General features: G+C 39.1%; 1 protein-coding gene across 2 annotated transcripts in view; it reads left to right on the top strand.

The window, feature by feature from the left end:
* Positions 1–18,938, top strand: part of N4BP2L2 (NEDD4 binding protein 2 like 2) — a 114,870-nt gene extending 95,932 nt beyond the window's left edge. For both annotated transcript variants that reach the window (XM_030563119.1, XM_030563110.1), the window contains 5 exons: positions 543–2,383; positions 4,660–4,745; positions 7,834–7,879; positions 10,606–10,804; positions 16,968–18,938. In XM_030563119.1, coding sequence (XP_030418979.1) covers positions 543–2,383; positions 4,660–4,745; positions 7,834–7,879; positions 10,606–10,796 — 2,164 coding nt within the window. In that variant the 3' untranslated portion in view covers positions 10,797–10,804; positions 16,968–18,938. The remainder of the gene's footprint in view (positions 1–542; positions 2,384–4,659; positions 4,746–7,833; positions 7,880–10,605; positions 10,805–16,967) is intronic.
* The last annotated feature ends 1,856 nt before the right edge of the window (positions 18,939–20,794 follow it).

The raw sequence follows: 20,794 nt of genomic DNA, 5'->3' as shown, positions 1-20,794 counted from the left end.
ATTGAGTCCATCTAATCTATTTTGTCCAATAGAAAAACACTCTGTTATCAGTGGGATATTCTAACAGAAGGAAAACAGATCGTGTTACTCTCTACCCATTTTCCATCATTCTGAATATTGCACAAGGTGGAACTTCACAAAATTACAGAACATGGGCAAACCCTAGATGCTGAACAACTAGTGGGATCAATCATTCATAATTTTGAAAGACGCCTGAAAATGCTGCTTTACCTACTGCTTTGTTTTAAGTTGGAAGTTTTTGAAATGAGATTCAAACTAAAATTCCTTGTGTATATGTTAAACAGTTAAAGATACTTTGTGAATGGTAAGATACATTTACATCATGTTTTTGAAATATACAGAAATGGTACTTTTTAAATGAAGTATCAAGATTTAAAAAAACAAAAATTTCAGTTGTGAAGGGATCAAAACTTGATTACTCAAGTAGCTGAATAAATATTTTTTCCTAAAGCTGCATATTATGAGTAGGTTATTACTGCTATGGATTTTCTTTCATATTTAGTTTTTTATTCTACATTTAGGGTAACAGACATTAAGAAGAAACCTGGGCACAGACTGAGCAAAGCTAAACAGAGGAGAAAAAGAAACAGAAAAATGAAGCATGATAATGTTAAAATCACAGAGAAAAAATCAGATGGAGCCCCTTGTCATCTAATTCCTGATGACCAGGAAACATCAGACAGTGAAGAGAAAGATTCAGAAGAAGAAAACAGAAAATCAGTATTTACATTTAATGGAAATCCAGGAGACGAAAATTGTGAAGATCGTTCCAATGGTGATTGTAATGAAAGCCCCAAATCTACAAAGCATCAAACAGGAAGTTTACCTGTTGCTGTGTCTGAGACTTCAGCAACATTAGCTTGTCCAGTGAAAAGTGACTTGTTTACAGAATATGACGGTCCATTTCTAATAAATTTGACATCTGCTCCTAATAAGAACTTAATTGAATTTGAACATACACTTGATGATCAGGAGGTTGATCATAACCAAAATAAAAACCTTATGGTAAATGAGAGCAATTCCTTAGATACAAATGATCACAGGTCTGTTCTAGACACAGAATATAACAGTAAAGAAAATAGTTCTATGATGTTAAACAATCAAGATGAACTTACATTAGATCAAATTGCAAGTGAACCTGACCTAAAAAGTAAATTGTTAAATGTTAGTAATGGAAAAAAAGAAACCCTGTCTCTCCAGCATGATTTGAAAACATCTGAAATTTGTGTTGTCTTGCCTGATAAAACCACGAAAGACAGACAGACATCAAAAAGGAATGAGAAAAATCCTTGGGCTTTTTTTTCAGTTGATTTAACTGATATACAATTCCAGCTTGGCTCTGATAGATCAGGTTCTTGTTCTTGGCCTGAGGGTGCCCATAAATTCATATGTGAGCAAAGACCAAAAAGAGTGAGGCGGCCTAAACAGACCTATCCTGACAGCACAGTAGAACAAACTCATGAATCTAATGAAGAATTAGAAAAAGAAATCAGTCTGCAAACATTAACTGAAGAGGGTGGCACTGTAACACATGGTGGTCTACAGTCACCGCTGATTGACAAAGTACATAATATTTCATTTATAGAGTCAGGAGTCACTGTCCCAAACTGCTTAGCTGAAGCCAATGTTCCAAGCAATGTAGGTACACCAGTTCCATCAAAGAAAAAAGGAAGATGCAAAAGGATTTTCAACTTGGCACCAAACTTTCATCTACCAAGGCAGATTGCTGTTAGTACAAAGGAGGGACAGAAGGATGTTCTTTTGATGGATGATAACCTATCAGAAAATGTTTTGAAAACAGAACAAGAGAGAATTGCAAATAAGGACAGTGAAAAGAAGAGTGAACAAAACCTTGAATTTCAAGAACATCTAACACCTTCTAATAATGATGTGACAGATTCTTCACTTAACCATGGTGTGGAATCTCTCTTCCATAGTAGTCAGTGGGGACAATCTCTGTGTCTTTCAAAGAAGGCTGTTTTTTCTCCAGCTCAGAAGTTTCCCTCTAGTTTTTGTATAGTTTCTTCAACAAGTAAGGAACAAATTACAACTTTTAAACAAGAAAAAATACTTGATAAAAAAGAAGATGAGAGTGAACTGTTCTCTTCAGAGCTTACAAATAGTCAACCAGATATTTTGTGTTCTGTTAAAGTAACATCAGACTGTCCCACATACCCTAATGTATTTGAAAGCTGTGATGAAGATATGCACGAAGCAGATGAAAGTAAGCCATCACAGTCCTCACAAATTGAAGCTAATCAAGATACTTTAAATACTAAATCCAATTTTTTGGGTCTTCCCTTGTCATTGGGATTTGCATTTCAACTTGTAGACCTTTTTGGTTCTCCTGGATTTCCACTGGGTAATATTATTATTAATTATTATTATTTATTTATTATTTATTTTTAACAGTTCCTAATGATATGTCTGTTTCTTATTGCAACTAGCAATTACACAAATATGATAATATACTGTAGCTGATCACTGCTTGCCAATATAGATACTTTTGATGGCATTCACTTAGTGTCTTGCAAATGGTACTTTGCACCAAGATTTTGCTTTTCAGCTCTGTAAATTATCTATTTCGCAATGATCATTGTTTTCTTTTGTTAGCAGTTTACACTCATTGCATGATCTTGAGTAATGCTGAGTATTTACTAACTTTAAATCCAAGGAATGATGTCCTTGTAGCTGTGTTGCAATTTCAGCTGCATAAATGCATCATACTGAGTAAATGTTTAACCTGTCATTTAGGAAACTGCATGAAAACACATGCTATTTGGATTTGTATTTCTTTGTTGGTAAATGTTTGTTTCACCTTTGTAATACAGTAGTATCCCTTTCCTAAGAATGTAAAGTTATAAGGTAAAATTTTCAAAAGCGCCTACATTACATTTTCAAATGTGCCATAGGCATTTTGGAGTCGTAATCCCACTGACTTTCAAACAGACATTCTCTCTCAAATCACTTCAGCAGTATGAAAATTTTACCCCAATCAAATTTAATTTGAAATTGAAATTAAAAACTATAAAGTATATTTTCTAGTACTGAACATATTCTTTTAATCATGCAGTCCACACCTTCAGATGTCATGGTTAGACGGTAAATGAACAGAGCTTGAATTTTCATATTCTAGTGTCATTAAATGTATACTAAGTCATGCAGTGTAAACCCTTTCAGAAAGAAAAAAAAAGAATGAACTGCTTAAGCCATAATTCTTCAGATTTAGGCACATGATTAATTTTACAATGGGACTATTCCCTTGTATATATTTGAGTGTGCATAAATCTTTAGAGCCCTGCCCAGATTCAAAATTTATATTCTCATCGAATCCACAATCGGAAAAAATGGTCTGTGGACATAAAGCAGATATCCACAGATTTGCAGGGCCCTACAAATCTTCACAGAATTGATGTCACTTAGGCCCCTGTTCAGCAAGGTACTTGTGAACCTTCTAACTCTCTAATTGTAGTCTCTCCTTAATGAAAACATTAACAGTTGCACCAGTGCAGCTACGCTGCTATAAGTTCTCTGTGTAGCTGTTCTAACCCGATGGGAGAGAGCTCTCCTGTTGGCTTAATTACTCCAGTCCCCATGACAGAGGGCAGCGGAAGCTTCTGAAAAGTGTGGGGGTGCCCCTGTCCCTTCTGCCCAAGGCCCCATCCCTGGACAAGCCAGAAATTGGAGCAGGTCAGGAGTCACAGGTCCTCCACCTACCTGGTGTGGGGGGGCCAAAAGCAGGCCCCGGCCGTGTTCGTGCCTTGCAGGCCCCCCACCCAGGCCAGGAGGGTCTTCAGCTCCCCACAGCTGCCCGTGCAGCTTTTACCCCGACCTGACTCTGGCCAGGGGATGGGGTCTTGGAGCCACAGCCCAGCCATGGTAAGAACCATGCACCCTCCATCTGACCTGGGTGGGGGACTTAGTGGGAGTGGGGACATGGGATGGAGGCTGCTCTCCGCCCCTCTGCTGCTGGAGGGTCTGCGGCATGGCACCTCATGCTACCTGGGGTCCCCAGCCAGGCTCCAGCTGCCAGCCTGGCTAGGGCCTTGGGTAGAAGAGGAGGGGTAAGGGTGGGGCCTGTGGCAAAAGAAGTAGGAGGGCCATGGCCTCTGGGCCCCTCTATTCCAGTGCCCCAACCCCACGAGTGGCGGTAGCTATGTTGGGAGGGAAAAGCTCTTCTGCCAACATAGTGCTGTCCACACTGGTGCTTAAGTCGGCATAAGTTATGTTGCTCAGGAGAGTGACATAACTTATGTTGACTTAAGCTGTAGTGTAGCCATAGCCTGAGGCACCGGCCACTTGTGATCATTAAAGAACCCATAGCATTTTCCTCAGAATTATAGGTGTTAATTCCACTTTCCTAGCCATATTCTGATTTGAGTATCAATATTATTTCTTTTGAAATGTCTGCTGCAATTTGGGTGTGTAAATACTGCAGGAAAATCTTTGGTTTAAAAAAATCTTTATACTGGCACTAAAAAAAAATATAGAATTTTTTTTAATTTGTCTTAGGTTCTGTAGAAACGTATTTGTATAAAACCTAAATTCTGGGCTTTGTTTGAGCTGGCAGTATCTCCTTCAGATATACATGAAACCTGAAAAAATATAATGCCATGAAAATGTCTTGTTCTTTTTCAGAGTCTTTATTGCCAGATGATTACATAGTTCCTCTTGATTGGAAAACATCAAAGAAGATCCATTTACTATGGAAGACATCTGTAGAGGTATGGGCTTTAGTTCTCTGCAAGGCTTTCCTGTATTTTAGGAGTAAAGAGGCACCATTTATTCTAGGGTGCAACCAGAATTTTCCAAAGAAGTGGGCCCAGGTCACCTGCTACGTTCTCACTGAGCCATCATCTCTCCTTCCAGAGTGAGACCATACGTGGAAGAGACGGTGTGATCAGATGGCATCCTGGGGTTCTGGGAAGCAGGGAGCTGGGTCAAGGGGGTGCTGGGAGCCAGAGCCACAGGAGAAGCTGCCACCCCATGTCCCTGCCCTCCCCCACCCCCACAGGACCAGCTGGGACCTCCCCTTCCCCTGGAGAGACCGGGGAGACTGTGAATTTGTGTTAGCATCTATGCCCCTCCTGTTACCCCCCACCCCATCATTGTGCTTCTGTACTCAGTTCATTTGGAGAAAGAGTATTTCTTGCTGATAGATCCATGTTTTTTGTAAGTGAATTCAAACAGTGAAGGAAGAGGCATTATATAGATCCTGTCCTGCAAGCCCTGTACAAGGGAGAGCTCTAACCTTATAGCAGGATTGAGGGTTTAGGTGAACAGAGCAGAAAAATATATGAACGAGTCAACAAAAATAAAACCTCTCCCCATTGCTCAGGGTCCTTCTTTTTACCCTGCAGATACTGTCCTCCACCTTCCTTTTCCTCCTTCTGTTCTTCTACCACCTCTAAGCAGACTCAGCCCTCTGGTATCTGCAGTTCCTTACCCGTCAATTCTAGCACAAATACTCTCAGAGTATGTGCTGAGAGGCTGACTGGGACTTAGCTTACTTTGTCTGGTCAGAAACTGTAACTGTTTTACGCTCTGTCAGTGTACTCTATTCTGAGACCCAGCTCAGTGCCACTCCCCTCTGTTGGTGAAGAGAAAAAAAGAGCCTTTCTCCAAACCTTGTGGGGATAGATAAGAAGAAATCACCCTATGGGCTTGGCTACACTGGAGAGTTGCAGCGCTGGTGAGGGGGTTACAGCGCTGCAACTCAGGATGTGGCCACACTTGCAAAGCACAGCCAGCGCTGCAACTCCCTGGTTGCAGCGCTGGCTGTACACCTGGTCTGCCTCGGGTGCAGCGATTCCAGCGTTGGTCAGCAAGTGTGGACACCACCAGCGCTTTTATTGGCCTCCGGGGTATAAGGAGGTATCCCAGAATTCCTGTCCACAACAAACCAGAAGAATGGCTGAACTCCGATCTCCCCGTAGCTACTTGCTAAAAAACAAACACAGCTGCTCTTTGCTCCAGCGAGCGAGCCAGCGAAGGCAGGAGAATTGCTTTGGAATGTTCAAAGCTGTTTGCTTGAGGAGAGAGGGGGGAGGGGTAATGTTGAGCAACGGTTTATGTGGTCTGACGGCTATTTAGGAGTGCATAATTAGCATTTAGTGAATAAGAGACAGGTGGGGGAAAGGTCAAAACTTTTAAAATGATTGAAGGTAGGCACTGTGTATCTTCCAGTCCTTAGAACTTGCAAGGCAGGGAGCTGAGAACAGTGTCAGCTCCAAAAATCCACTCTCTCTGTCTCCCCCACGCTCCCTGTAACACTCCACCCCACCCCCCTCTTTGAAAAGCACGTTGCAGCCACTTGAATGCTGGGATAGCTGCCCACAATGCACCACTCCCAACAGTGCTGCAAGTGCTGCAAATGTGGCCACACTGCAGCGCTGGTAGCTGTCAGAGCTTAGAATCATAGAAATCTAGGCTGGAAGGGACCTCAGAGAGGCAGAACCAAGTGAACCTAGATCTACCTTATATGTCTGATGAGGGCAATTATATGTATCTTATGTGTATATATATGTATCTTATGACTTTAAAAACAAACCTTGTATTTGTGGATAATCTAAGCACTATATCCAGATGTACAGACACTCTCTTTTCTCAACCTATGTATTATATAATTTTATTAACATTAGCTTTAATAAAATGTAAGTGCTTGGAGGGTATATAAGGGAGAATTCAGTTGATGGGATAATGTATAAGGTGTGTCTGAATGGTGGAGGAATGAATTAAGGGAGACAAGGGAAATCAGAAAAATTATACTCTAAAAATAAGTTTAAGGGGAAAACAGAAGACAAAAGAAAAGTTATGCCAAGATAGATAGGCAAAGGAAAGGAAAAAGTAGGGAAAGGAAAAGAGAATGGACAGGGAACACAGTACATTTTAAAAAAAGTTTAATGCCAGTGTTATTTTAAATAATTTTAAAATGGGATAGACTAGCTGGATGGGTTGGGGAAAGTAGTGCACACATTGAAATTTCCTTAGAGGAGCAAATTGCCTAGGGCTGTGTCAGATCTCTGTGCATACTTAGAACCCTTCTCATTTAAACAGGAATTTGGGTGAAGACGACTTTTATATACCGTTTCCAAACTTTCAGAAAATAGCCTCTGCATGCATGGATATCTATATCCATACTTCGAGCATTTCACTGGCACTTACAGTTGATAGAATTTACATATGCAAAATCCATCACTTGCATGCACAAGTGATAGACTATGTAACAAGTGCCTTCACATATGTGTGATTCAATAATATGCATGCAAAACAGAGGCTGGGTTTGGCCCTCTTAGAATATTTGTCCCACTATATACATATACATATCTGAATATGCAGGCGTTCTCTACTGGTTGAGGGTACAGTATAATTTCACATGTTAGGAAATACCCCATTATTGACAAAGTAGGACAATGCAGAGCTGTAAATAGATATTCTAAAGCTCTGAACATAAGCATAGTTTCATATTTCATTATTACATACTTATATACTGTTTATACCAGAGTAGTTTAGTCAGTAGTTGGACTGATTCATATTTCTGAAATAATTTTTATATTTCTTAACCTTTTTTTTGTCACTTTTCAATGAAAGGACAGCCTATTTCTAGGGCTGTTGTTTTATGGTGGCAGTTTTTAGGAGATAATACAGGATAGTGTGATGAAAAGGACAAAAGCCTTGTAAATACAGTTTAAAAACTTACGAATGTAACATGGACTTTGTTTTGTACACCCTTTACCCAACCCCCCAGACCATAATATGTATTTCCTTTTTCTTCTTCTCTCCTTTATTATTGCTTATTTTATTTGTTTTTAGAGGAAACAGAAAAAGAATGGATTAGAAAATGGGAGTTCTTTGGCTGGTAAGCATAACTTTGTGAAACAAAATGAATGTAAATGTTATTTATTCAGTGCAACAATCAGTTAATGTAGAAGTTAGTAAGTTGAAAGTTACTGTGTCCATATTATCTGTAACTACTTCATGTGCAAGTGCAGGATTTCGTACTGTAATGTATGGTATTAAATGTACGCCTCCATATACAGTATACATACAATGTGGCAGAGTTACAGCTGCTGTGGAACACAATTTTGAATTTCCTGACTTGTGATTTGAAATTCTCAACCTTAATAGTTTTTATTAAATGAATCAAATAATTTTACTTTGAGTTTACTTGAATCCAATTCAGATGGAGCTTGTAGTGCATAGGCTTGCCTTTACTATATTCACTGCCTTGCCTTAATTATGTTTAGCGGCTTTTATTATATTCAGCTCTAATGGAAGAAGCCTACCGTATCCTATATCCTGTAAGACATTAACTGAAGCATAAACTTGCATAAGTGTGGTTAAGTAGGCTGTAACCCTTGGCATAGATCAACGGTTACCTTTAGATTTTAGGAACGAAGAATAGCTTGCTCAGTGGTAGGAGGTAGAATGTTCCAGTAAGTGCTACCACTAGGAATATGAAAGTAATAACCCCAAATCTGCTTAAGCAAGCGATGGCAGATATGATCATGAGTTGAAATTGTAGTTACATGTATCACTATACTAACCTATAGAAAGAGGACACTTCAACATTAGTAGGATGAGGAAATACACATAAGGAAAAGGAGAAAAACCCCTACTGACTATGCATTAGATACAGTGGCATCAGCGTAATGTATTATAGAAGTTGCATGCCAGTCTTTGGGCAATAGGAGAGAGAGAGAGCAGGAGCCCTTGGAAGGGACCAGAATGATGGCCACTGGTGGTGAGGAGGAAGGTGATGGTGATGAGGAAGATAATGGCTAACATTTCAGGTCATCCTGCAAGAGACAGTGTGAGTATATGGCTGCTCAGATGTACATTCTGTAGTCTCTCTATCTGAGAGTTAGAGTGTTTGTGACTTTGCTAAATGTATTAATAAACTATTTGGAAATATAGAATTTGGATACTGTGAGTGTTGCAGTTGTGCATGTTGGGGTTCCCAACTATATAGTAATTTTAATAATGCTGGGCCTGATCTTGGACAAGAACCTGTCAACTCTCAAAGTGATAATTGGGAATTCTTAAGTAATCAATAGACTTAATATATAATCTATAGATTGGGCTACAAAGTGAAAAACATGTTGTCTTAGATTTTATCTGTGAAGTGTTGAGGGTCATCAACTCTCATTGAATTCAGTGGGTATTGAAAGTTATCAACACCTCAATGGATCAGGCTCCTAAGCAGCAGAGGAAAGGCTTGATGAGAAACATCAAGAGCCTGGTGTTAGGCGAAGGAATCCTATAGTGTTCCGGTGGCAGGAGCATGTTTCTAGTTGCCTCACACTCTGATTTTCATTTCTTAGGATGGGTGGGTCACCACTGGCTTCCACTCAATGTCCTACTACTTTGGGGATTGGGAGCATCAAAAGCATCCATCCCACAATTCTGCTGTCTTCAGTGGGAAAGCTGGCTTCCAGCAGCCTCTCTCTGTAATCACCAACTGCATCTATCCTCTCATTCTAGCCCATAAGGTCTCTGAAGGCAGCTGAGAATACCCTTCTGGCAGCCTTTCTCTAAAGGTATCAGCTGCAGCAGAGTCTAGTTATGCACGGTACTTCATATACTGTATATGTGTGTTCTAAAATACTATACCATAGGAGAATAAACACATCGAAGGAACAGCTTTTGGTGTTTAATATAATTGCACAAGTTGGCGTGAGGCCTTCTAAAATTGTTGGAAATGCATGATACAATTGTTCCCTGGAGAATGACAGACAAATTGGTGTCTGAAGTTGGGGACAGATCCTGTGGGAAAGACTGAGGGTATGTCTACACCGCAGTTAAACACCCAAATCTGGCCTATGTCTGCTGATTTGGGCTCACAGGGCTCGGTATAAGGGGCTGTGTAGACGTTTGGGCTCAGGCTCTGCAATCCTCTCCCCTCATGGGATCCCAGAGCCTGAATTCCAGCCTGAGGCCAAACGTCTACACCTCAGTAACACAGCCCCTTAGCCCGAGCTCTTTGAACCCAATTCAGCTGATACATGCCAGCCACAGGTGTTTAATTGCAGTATAGACATACCCTGTAGCTCAGTGGTCCCCAACGCAGTGCCCGTGGGCACCATGGCATCCGCCCGGGCATCTATGTGCACCCGCATACTGTCCAGTGGCCAAGCATCTGCCAAAATGCTGCCGAGAAGCAGCGTCATCCAGAGGGGTTGCTGCCAAAATGCCACTGATTTTCGGCAGCATTTTGGTGGTGACGCCTCTGGATGATGATGCTTCTCGGCGGCATTTTGGCGGATGCTCGTCTGCCAGCCACGGTCCTTGGTGGCTCATCGTCTGGCACCTGCCAGACGAAAAAGGTTGGGGAGCCCTGCTATAGCTCTTGGCCTGGAGAGCCAAGAGAGATTCAGACCAGTAGGGAATGTGTGTAATTGTCAGGGCACAGCTGCAAAATCCAACAAAATAGATTAAATATTTCATGTATAAAATTGGTAAAATTTGTTGTTTTCTAGGGCAATAATCTTGTTCTGTAAATAATCTTGATATAAATACAAATGACAAACTATATAAATTATACTTTGGGTGTCATTTGGCAAATTACAATCGTGTTTTTTTTAGTTGGTGCCAACATTGTGGAGGATACAAATAAAGATTGCCAAAAGAGTCAAGAATCTTATGAAACACTTCCGGAAACAAACCTATATCAAGATGTAGTAGAAGAGAATTCTGTGACTTATCCAGACAACAAGCACTTGTATAATGTATCAACCAATCTTGAATGTCATCTTAAACAGAAAAAGTCAACATGAAGATAAAGGTAACATTTTATAAAACTATCATTCTTATGGATAATGCTGGTCTAAACAGTTGAAAAACAAAGATAATTGCATTCATTTTTAATAAAATGATTTAAAAATACTAACAGCTCATCCTGACTGTAAGCACCTATGACTTCACTATAAGTAAATATTTAATTAGTTATACAAAGTAGAACAGCTTCAACAGGAGAGACTGAGAGACCCATCCCAGAATAGCTGTAGCCTGGTAGTTAGGGCACTCACCTGGGTTATGGGTGACCCAGGTTAAAGTTCTTTCCAGGCAGAGCAGAGGATCTCACACATTTCAGGTGAATGCCCTAACCACCAGCCTATTGGCTATTTTGGGTGGGGAATCTCACTTTCTCCTTTTGACCAGAAATTCCATCCTGGACCTTAGAAACCTTCCTGATAAATGCTGAATTGAAACTCATATGTTTCAACATATTTTCTGATGAAAAATGTTTTGTCAAAAAAAATCCCAACAACTTCTACCTACCATTAACTGGTGCTAACGAACTGTACATACTGTGTCTCGTGATCCAGAGTTTAGGAACTTCATTTCTCCAATCCTTTTTAATTCTAACTATTCCAAGTAATTATTTGATATTTTCCTAGATGATATTTCTCAAACCCATGTTTTGTAGGACATGACACTGGCTGATACCTTAACCATTAAATTTGTTTGTGTTACTTATTTGTGTATTTTGTATGTACAAGTATGTCTGTGTTTACGAAGGTATGCGTGAACATTATGAGCGTGGGAAGAAAAAAATTTCCAAACTCCAAAAAATTTTTTGGTTTAAATAGAAGTCCTAAAATGTAATGGATGTCATTATAACGACAGAGTAAATTTGGGGTGTGATATTCCAAATGTAACTAAGGTGGTTATTTTTTAAAATTCAGTGCCTTTCTTCTAATGTTGTACATCCTACCTATCAGACTGTATGTGGATGGATGCTCAGTAAGTTCATAGTTGAAATACCTTCAAATTTACTCAGAATGGAGTAAACATTGTTTAATCAACCTCTCTGGGTTTTTTTAAATTATGCATAGATAAATATAGACAGTGACAAATCCAACACATAATCGAGTCATCAAATGGTGAAAGGAGGAGTCTAGTAACATTTGAGTTGTTGGTGACTGGGTTATTTTTCATTCTGTCATTTTGAACTCTATAGTGTGAAAGATCTGCTTTTAAGAATGCATAATCAGGTATAATTACTTATAAGTTAAATTATAATTACTTATACACGTGAGAGTATTGAATATGTGTGAGATATGCAGGAATGTGTGTGAGAACTAGCTCTGAGGGGCTCACATGAGCCTGTTGCTAACATTTTGCCATCAGTTTGAAGGGAGGTTGGGGTAATCTCTCTCCCTCTCAAGAAATCACACATTTCCCACCTCCCCAATGGATGCTAATAAAGTAACCCAGTCAGAAGTGATATTCCGGAGGCTTTTAAAAAATACTCTGAAGACCAAATATAAAAATCTTGAAATCGACCAGGTTTCAGCAAATGTCAGGTATTTTAAAAATAAATTTCACAGAAGAGAAGACTCCTGGGAATTTCCACTGTAACCTCTTTAAATTACACAAGTTGAACGTAGTGCTAATGCTATCATCATAGTCAGTATATTTTTGAGAAACAAGTTATATATACTTCTAGCAAAGTTCAATTTAATATAAATCTGTTTGCCAAGTGATGGTGCTTCCTTCCTTTAATAGCTTGTGTATTTTTGTCTAAATGAAAAATGAATACATTTGTCTCTCTCTGCTCTTCTTTGCACACACATGGCACCCAGAACAGGGCTTCTTTCTGGTTAAGAGACAACATTTTTGTAAGAATTCCTCATCAAAACATTGACAAAAAATCAGTGGTTGAATAACTTGTTCTGGGGAATAGGCAAAATAGACTATGATCAAAACTGCTACTGAAATAAGCATCTGTATATCAATGGAAACAAGTGTTTTTATTTATTAATATGTATTACCATAGTGGCTAGAAGCTGTAATCGGGGACCAGGACCCTATTGTGCTAGGTGCTGTACAAACACTGACAAAAAACGTTCCCTGCCCCAAAGAGCTTGCAGTCTAAGACAAGAAACAACAGACAGGTGAATACAAGGAAACAATAAGACAGTATTGGTCAGGATGATAGGCAGTGGTCTTAGCACACCAGCAACCTAACCATTGTCCAAATTTTTTGCAGGCATTATAGAAAAAGAGAGGTTTAAGCAGAGTTCTGAATGACGATAAAGAGTTAATTTTCTGGATGTTTATGGGCAGCCCCTCCCAAGTGTGAGGGGCAGCATAGAAGAAAGCACAAAAGTGCTTATTTGAAAATTTAACAAATGGGCAAAGAGGCCAGGATCATACTCCAATCAACAGCAGGGTACAACATCTTGATTGTGAATGAAAGAAGATAAGTAGGGAAGGGAAAGGACGTGAAGATCCTTAAAAGTGAAGACCAAGTAGCTTATGGAAATGTAGACAAATTGCTAAGGATTGAATAAAAAAGAACAGAGCAAACATGTAGAGACAAAACCATAAATGCTAAAGCACAAAATGAGTTACATCTAGCAAGGGACATAGAAGGCAAAAAAAAAGAGGCTATATAAATATATTAGGAGCAAGAAAAAGACAAAAGTATAGGTCCACTACTTAGCGGGGAAGAAGCTAATAACAGATGACATCAAGAAGGCTGAAGTGTTTAATACCTATTTTGCTTCAGTTTTCACTGAAACAATTAATTGTGACCACATGCTTAGCACAAATAATAATATTAAGGGGTAGGGGGAAGAAACACAAGCCAGGGGAAGAACAGGTAGAAGAATATTTAGATAAGTTAGAGGTATTCAAGTTGGCAAAGACTGATGAAATTTACCCTAGGGTTCTTAAGGAACTAGCTGAAGCAATCTGAACCATTAGCAATGGCCTTTGATAACTCATGAAAGACAGATGAGGTCCCTGAGGACTGAAGGGCAAACATAGCATCTATTTTAGAAAGGGGCAGATGGAGGACCTGGGGAATTATAGACCAGTTAGCCTAACTTTGATAACTGGAAAGATACTGGGAACAAATTATTAAACAATCAATTTGTAAGCATCTAGACTAAAGGATAATAGTGTAATAGCCAACATGGATTTGTAAAGAATAAATCATGTCTAACCAATCTAATTTCCTTCTTTGACAGGGTAACTGGTCTAATGGTTGGGGGGAAAACAATAGATATGATATATCTTGATTTAGTAAGGCTTTTGACACAGTGCCACATGATATAATCATAAGCAAGCTATTGAAATATGATCTAGATGAAATCACTATAAGGTGGGTGCACAACTGGTTGAAAGACCATACTCAAAGCATATTTATCAATGGTTCACTGTCAAAATGGGAAGACATACTGAGTGGGTTCCCACAGAGGTCTGTCTTGTGTTTGGTAGCATTCACCATTTTCATTAATTACTAGGCTGATGGAGTAGAGTTTGCTTATAAAATCTGTGGATGACACCAAGATGGGAGGAGATGCTTTGGGAGATAGGATTAGAATTCAGAACGACCTTGATAAATTGGAGAATTGGTCTGAAATCAGCACGAATAAATTCAATAAACACAAGTTCAAAGTTCTACATTTAGGAAGTTAAAATTAAATGTACAAGTACTGCTGCTGAAAAGGATAAGGAGGTTATAGTGGATCAAAGTTTGAATATGAGCCAACAATGTGAAGCAGCTGCAAAAAAAGCAAATATCATTCCGGGATGTATTAATGGAGTATCATATGTAAGGCACAGGAGGTAATTGTCCTATTCTACTTGGCACTAGTGAGTACTGTATCCAATTTTGGATTCCATGCTAAGAAAGATGTGAACAAATTGGAGAGAGTCCAGAGAAGAGCAATAAAAAAGATAAAAGGTTTAGAAAACTTGACTTGTGAGGAAAGGTTAAATAAACTGGGCATGTTTAGTCCTGAAAGAAGACGACTGAAGGGAGACCTGGTAACAGTCTTCACATACGTTAACAGCTGTTATAAAGAGGATGGTGATCAATTGTTCTCCATGTCCACAGAAGATAGAACAAAAATTAAAGGGCTTAATCTGCAGCAAGGGAAACTTAGGTTAGATATTAGAACAAAAGTTTCCAACTATAAAGATAGTAAAGTACCAAGGGAGGTTGTGAAATCACTGTTGCTGGAAGTTTTAAATGACAGATGAGACAAATACCTCTCAGGGATGGTCTAATTTGCAGAGTTGTAATAGTGGTGTTGGCCACAGGATATTAAGAGACAGGATGCGTGAAGTAATATCTTTTATTGGACCAGCTTCTGTTGATGAGGGAGACAAACTTTCGATCTTACACAGAGCTTTTCTTCAGGTCTGGCCCCAGCTCACATTTTATCACAATGATAACGAAAACTTAATGGTTTTTTTTGGACAAGTGAATAACATATTAAGTGCCCAGTTCTCTAACTTTAGTGGGAAATATAATCTATTAAATATATATAGTAAAAGCTATTTTATCTGGCACTTGACCAACCAGAAAGGTCTATAAACTGGCATTTCTGATCTTCATTGAAATTCTGGTTTATAGTCCAGTTGGCATAGGACTGGCAGGGGGCTGGGATGCAGGAGGGAGTGCAGATACGGATACGGAGGGCACTCATCTTGGGTGGCTCCCTGCAAGTGGTGACCTGTCCCAGCTGCTCATATGTGGAGGTGCGGCTGGCGGCTCCGCGCGCTGCCCCGTCCCAAGTACTAGCTCCGCAGCTCCCATTGGCAGGGAACTGCAGCCAATGGGAGCTGCAGGGGCAGTGCCTGTGAGTGGAGGCAGCGCACAGAGCTGCCTGCCATGCCTCCGCCAAGGAGCTGCTGGAACAGGTCGCCACTTGCATGGAGCCACCCAAGGTGAGAGCCCCTGGACCCCGTACCCCGCACTCTCTCCTGTGCCCCAGCTCACTGCTCTGAGTCCCCTCCCGCACCCAAACTCCCTCCTTCTTAGTTAACTGGCATTTTTCACTTACTGGCATCCCCTATTTCCCCAATATGCTGGATAAAACAGCTTTTACTGTATTACTTTGTAAGAACTATGTGATGTAGTGAGTATACAGATATCCACAAATTATATTTCTAGTTTTCTGAATCTTTCCCATGTTGGTATAATGTTTAATTTACACTCTATTATTATTCAGCATAAGATAAAACTGTAACAGTCTGCAGAGAAAGGTATGCTAATACCGTGGACATGTGGATAGTCAGGGCCTTTATGAGCACAGAGAGCTATCCATAAACAGTCTCTTCTCATCATTAAATGCAAAACCTCTACACAAAACAAAATAAATCTTTAGACTATTAGACATTTTATGCTAGGACTAAAGCTCAAATGAAGGAGAATACTACCCCCTTTGTTAAAATAAAATTATTTGTTTAAATATAGGCAGAGATAGAACAAATTTGGAGCAAGAACTCCCTTGTACAATGTTTACCAATAGAGCCCAGCCTCACATTTGACTTCAAAAAGAAAGGGAATAATTGATAGGAGACACAAGAGTTATATAGAATAGGCTTGTATCTACTTGGAAGAGCTTAAGAAATTGTAGATCAAATTGTGCTGATATCTTCCACAGAATTCCTCAGATTTTTTATAAAGGACAATCAGGTTCCATATAAATTGTACAGAGAAAAAGATAACTTTGTACTTTTAAATCAGTTTCGGAAGCCTAACTATGATTTAAGTAATATTGGTGGAATTTTAAATTCATTTTAAGTATTGTTATTCTTTATTCCTTTTCTTATTTTTGATTCTTCATGATGTCTAGCTCTTTGCCTTTCTCCATCTCCAACATCGTCTTCCTATCTTCCCTTCCTCAATAATCTTTTCAGTCTTCCCACCTTTTATACTCTCTACTTTGTTTCTTTTCTAAGCCTTCAAAATCCCTCTTTGTACCTCCTTCAAAAGGAGGAATGAAAATCAAACTGCTAAAACTGAGAAGGAAATAGATCCCTTTATCAGGGACTGGAGGTGAAAAATTATCCTTTAATATTTTTTTACTCATAGGGTGGGATGGGGCAATATTGAAACAATGTTTACAATGGTCAGTATTTTTTAAATCTGCATTGACTGGTTATTATGATACTTCAGCAGACTCTCTTCTTTTATATTACAGAAATTTGTCAATCTTGGCATCATCATGGAAGGACCTCAGTTTACAATCAAGTGTTATAAATGTAAGGAATAACCTAGAAGAAGTATTCAGTGTAGAATTTGGTACTGAACCATGATCCTCAATAATCCTTAGGCTTTATATCCACATAGCCACCCATCCTGGTTTTGAAATAAAAAAATTGTAATAATTTTTGATTGCCAAATGGCCACTTTCAGAAGTCACTTGATATCCATGCTTCCTTTATTCATCCTTCTGTGTCACAGAGAGACTGAAAATAAAGGAGATTGCTTTGGCCAATGTTTAGTGAGAAGCAAAAATAGCAAAAAGATTTCCACATTGAAGGATTTCTGTGTTTACAAATCAAAGGAAGGGGAGGGGGTCTGTTGTCTACATAAACTGTGAGCTTCAGATTCCTGGATCTTATTCACTACTGGAATGCAGAAATATTTGCTACATGCATAAAAAGGTAATGGCTTGATAGTAACAATATGTTTGCAGAGTGAGGTATCTGACTTCACTGCTTGTGTCCCTTAATAAGTCCTGTGTTTGTGGCAAGTTAGATGATTTATTCTTTCTACTTCTGCCTACTGCTGTTTTCTCCTATTCCTGTTACTAATTGTTTTCATCCTTTGCCTCCTCGTGATACTAATTGGAGCAAGTCTTCATCAGTCTCTTGTCCCTATTCCTTGTTCCACAAATACTTAACCTTTTCTTGTTCATATTTACTCTGTCTTGAACCCATGCTTGCTGTCTCCCTTAGGCTACACTGATATAGACTTATTTCTGACTATAGAAATAAGTAGAAGTCATCTTTGGTTTTTCGTTATTGGGGCTGATCTAAAGCCCATTGAAGTCAATGGAAACACACCCCTTAACTTCAATTGGCTTTTAATTTTGAGCCTCTACAAACTTTGATATTTAGTTAGTTATATTACCATCAATGATGCTCCTTTTGCCTCTATTGTCTAAAGAACGTCATGGTGACTCATGGAAAACTTTGAAAATAACCTAATTAAAAATAATTATTTTCCTAGTATAACACATTTTTGTGTTTTACTTTCCTAGTTTTAATTGCTGGGTTTTTCCTTCAGAATTAATTAGCTGTTACTTATTCCTCACTTGAAGCCAGTCTTGTTGGTAGCATCTCTATTTGTTGCTGTGGAAATTATCATAACAGCACTAACAGAAGATTGATTTCATGTGCGGACTGAGCAACAAAAGCAGATTAACAATGCTCATGTTTTTTAAATAGAATTTCAGTTTTCTTTGAGGCATTAATGGGTTTCATAAGTTTGTCTGTTCTTTGGAGGGTATAGGAACAGAGTTGCTCAGCAGTGCTTTAGGACTTCCATGGGCAAGCATCAAATTGCTCTGCTGCCAGTAGTGTTGTGGTGCACACCTCACAATCATGCCATTCCTTAAACTGGCGCTCAGTTACTTAGTGTCTCTGAGAGGCAGAGGTGGGGAGTGGAGCCTGTTTCAGAGGTGCTGAGGAGGAGAGTAGTCAAGTAGCACTGAATGACCAGCACTCATAGATAAATGGTGTCAAAACAAGTGTGGGAGGAGTGAGGAGCCCAGAAGGGAATGAATGCAGTGTGATGAACTAGAGAGGGAGCGGGAAAGCAAGAGGACATATGTAACAGGGAGGGGAGTAGAAAGAGGGGATAAAGTATGAAGAGGGAGTGATTTTGGCTATAAAAAGGAGTAATAACACACAGAAGGAGAGGAGGAAATTAAAAGCAGTAAAGGTGAAGACTATCAGTGGAAAAGGGAGTGGGTAAAGGTGAAAGGACAAATTGATAGTTTATGGCATAGTCAGATGGCACTGCAAAATAGTTACACATAAAACAGAAGGGAAGGGAGAAAATTCTGCTTACCACTAGCACAACTTTTGTCAGTCACAGGAGTGGATGAAAGCTTCTCTGTGATGTGTGGGAATGAATAGAGAAGGACAAAAATTACCTTGACACATGGCAGGGGAAGTGGAAAAAATAAAAGAACTAGGGGTTGAAGAGTGGTGAGGCTATCACATTAGAAAGCTTAGATTGGATATATTTGTCAAACAAACAAACCAATGATCTGGATTAGGTTACCACCGTCCTTCCCCCCACTCCCCACACATACACGCATGCTTCAGATTAAAAAACAATTTAATACAGTTTCTCTGACTTGGGCATCTCTCAGCTTCTGCCTTCCCTCACCTTTCCCCCTTGCCAGTATTTTATTATGTATCAGCTCCTGACTAGAATGCCTGCTAAAGGATTGCTACTTTGTGATCAAAACTACCTGAAATTTCCCCCCAGTCTCCAATGTAAAACCAGTAAACAAAATTGAATAAGCAGCTCTAGCACATCAGTATTTCTAAAATTATTACGGCACCATTGGCAAAACTGATACTTTCATTTTGCTTAATATTGCTTTCCCTTGGGAGAAAATGTACTGTACTTCTGCCAACATGAACACTATATAGAATAATAAGGGGGTTGGTATTTCACATGGGTTGCAACATTTATGCATAATTTTGCATAAAATACTAGTGACATTAGAACAGGCCACATTTAATTTAAAGAAAGATTCACCCAAACATTTAATAGAAATGTGATTTTTTTTCCTATTTATGTTTATTTGACAAAGAATAGAAAACTGAGTACATTTACTGTCCATGAAATCGAATATTGTTAACTGAGTATTGAACTTCCAGAACACTTGAAATAAAAACGAAATGTCAAAATCTCTCAGCATCTTTTTTTTTATGAAAAAGAAAAGGTTTTGAGTTTGACTCTTAAAGGAATACTGTCAGTTTAAAAATTAAATTTAAAAATCAAATTGTAAGCACCTAGAGGATAATAAAATTATAAAGAATAGCCAGCAAGGGTTTGTCAAGGACAAATCATGCCAACCATTATAACTTCCTTCTTTGCCATGGTTACTGACCTGTTGGATGGGGAGAAGAAGTAGACATGATCTATCTGTGGCTTTTGTCACAGTTCCACGTGACATTCTCATTAGCAAACTACTGACATACTGTCTAGATGAAATAACTGTAAGATGGGTGCACAACTGGTTGAAAGACTGTACTCAAAGAATAGTTATCAATTGTTTGCTGTCAAACTGGGAGGGTGGGGCCAGTAGGGTCCCACAGAGCTCAGTCCTGGATCCAGTACTATTAAATATTTTCATTAATGACTTGGATAGCAGAGTGGAGCACATGTTTATAAAATTTGTGGATGACACCAAGATGGGAGGGGTTGAAAGCACTTTGGAGGACAGGATTAGAATTCAAAATGACCTTGACAAATTAGAGAATTGGTTTGAAATGAACAAGATGAAATTCCATAAAGACATGTGCAAAGTACTTAAGAAAGAAAAATCAAATGCACAACTAAAAAACTGGAGCATAACTAGCTCGGTATTAGTACTGCTGAAATAGATGGGGGGGGGTTATAGTAAATCACAGATTGAATGAGAATCAACAGAATGTTGCAGCTATGAAAAAGGCTAATATTCTGGGATGTATCAATGGATGTCATACATAGGACACAGGAGGTAATTGTCTCACTCTACTCAGCATTAGTGAGGCCTAAGCTGGAGTTCTGTGTCCAGTTCTGGACACCACACGTTAGGAAACGTGGACAAACTGGAGAGAATCCAGAGAGCAACAAAAATTATAAAAGAACCTGATCTAGGAGGAAAGGTGGGAATGTTTAGTCTTGAGAAAAGGAGACTGAGGGGGACCTGTTAACATTCTTCCAATATGTTAAAAGCTATTACAAAGAGAACTGTGAACAATTGTTCTGCATGTTCATGGAAGGTAGGAGAAAAACTAA

This window comes from Gopherus evgoodei, chromosome 1 (genome assembly GCF_007399415.2).
Source record: "Gopherus evgoodei ecotype Sinaloan lineage chromosome 1, rGopEvg1_v1.p, whole genome shotgun sequence".
Lineage (NCBI taxonomy): Eukaryota > Metazoa > Chordata > Testudines > Testudinidae > Gopherus > Gopherus evgoodei.
The sequence above is the reverse complement of the archived record's forward strand: the minus strand, read 5'-3'. Positions and strand labels throughout refer to the sequence as shown.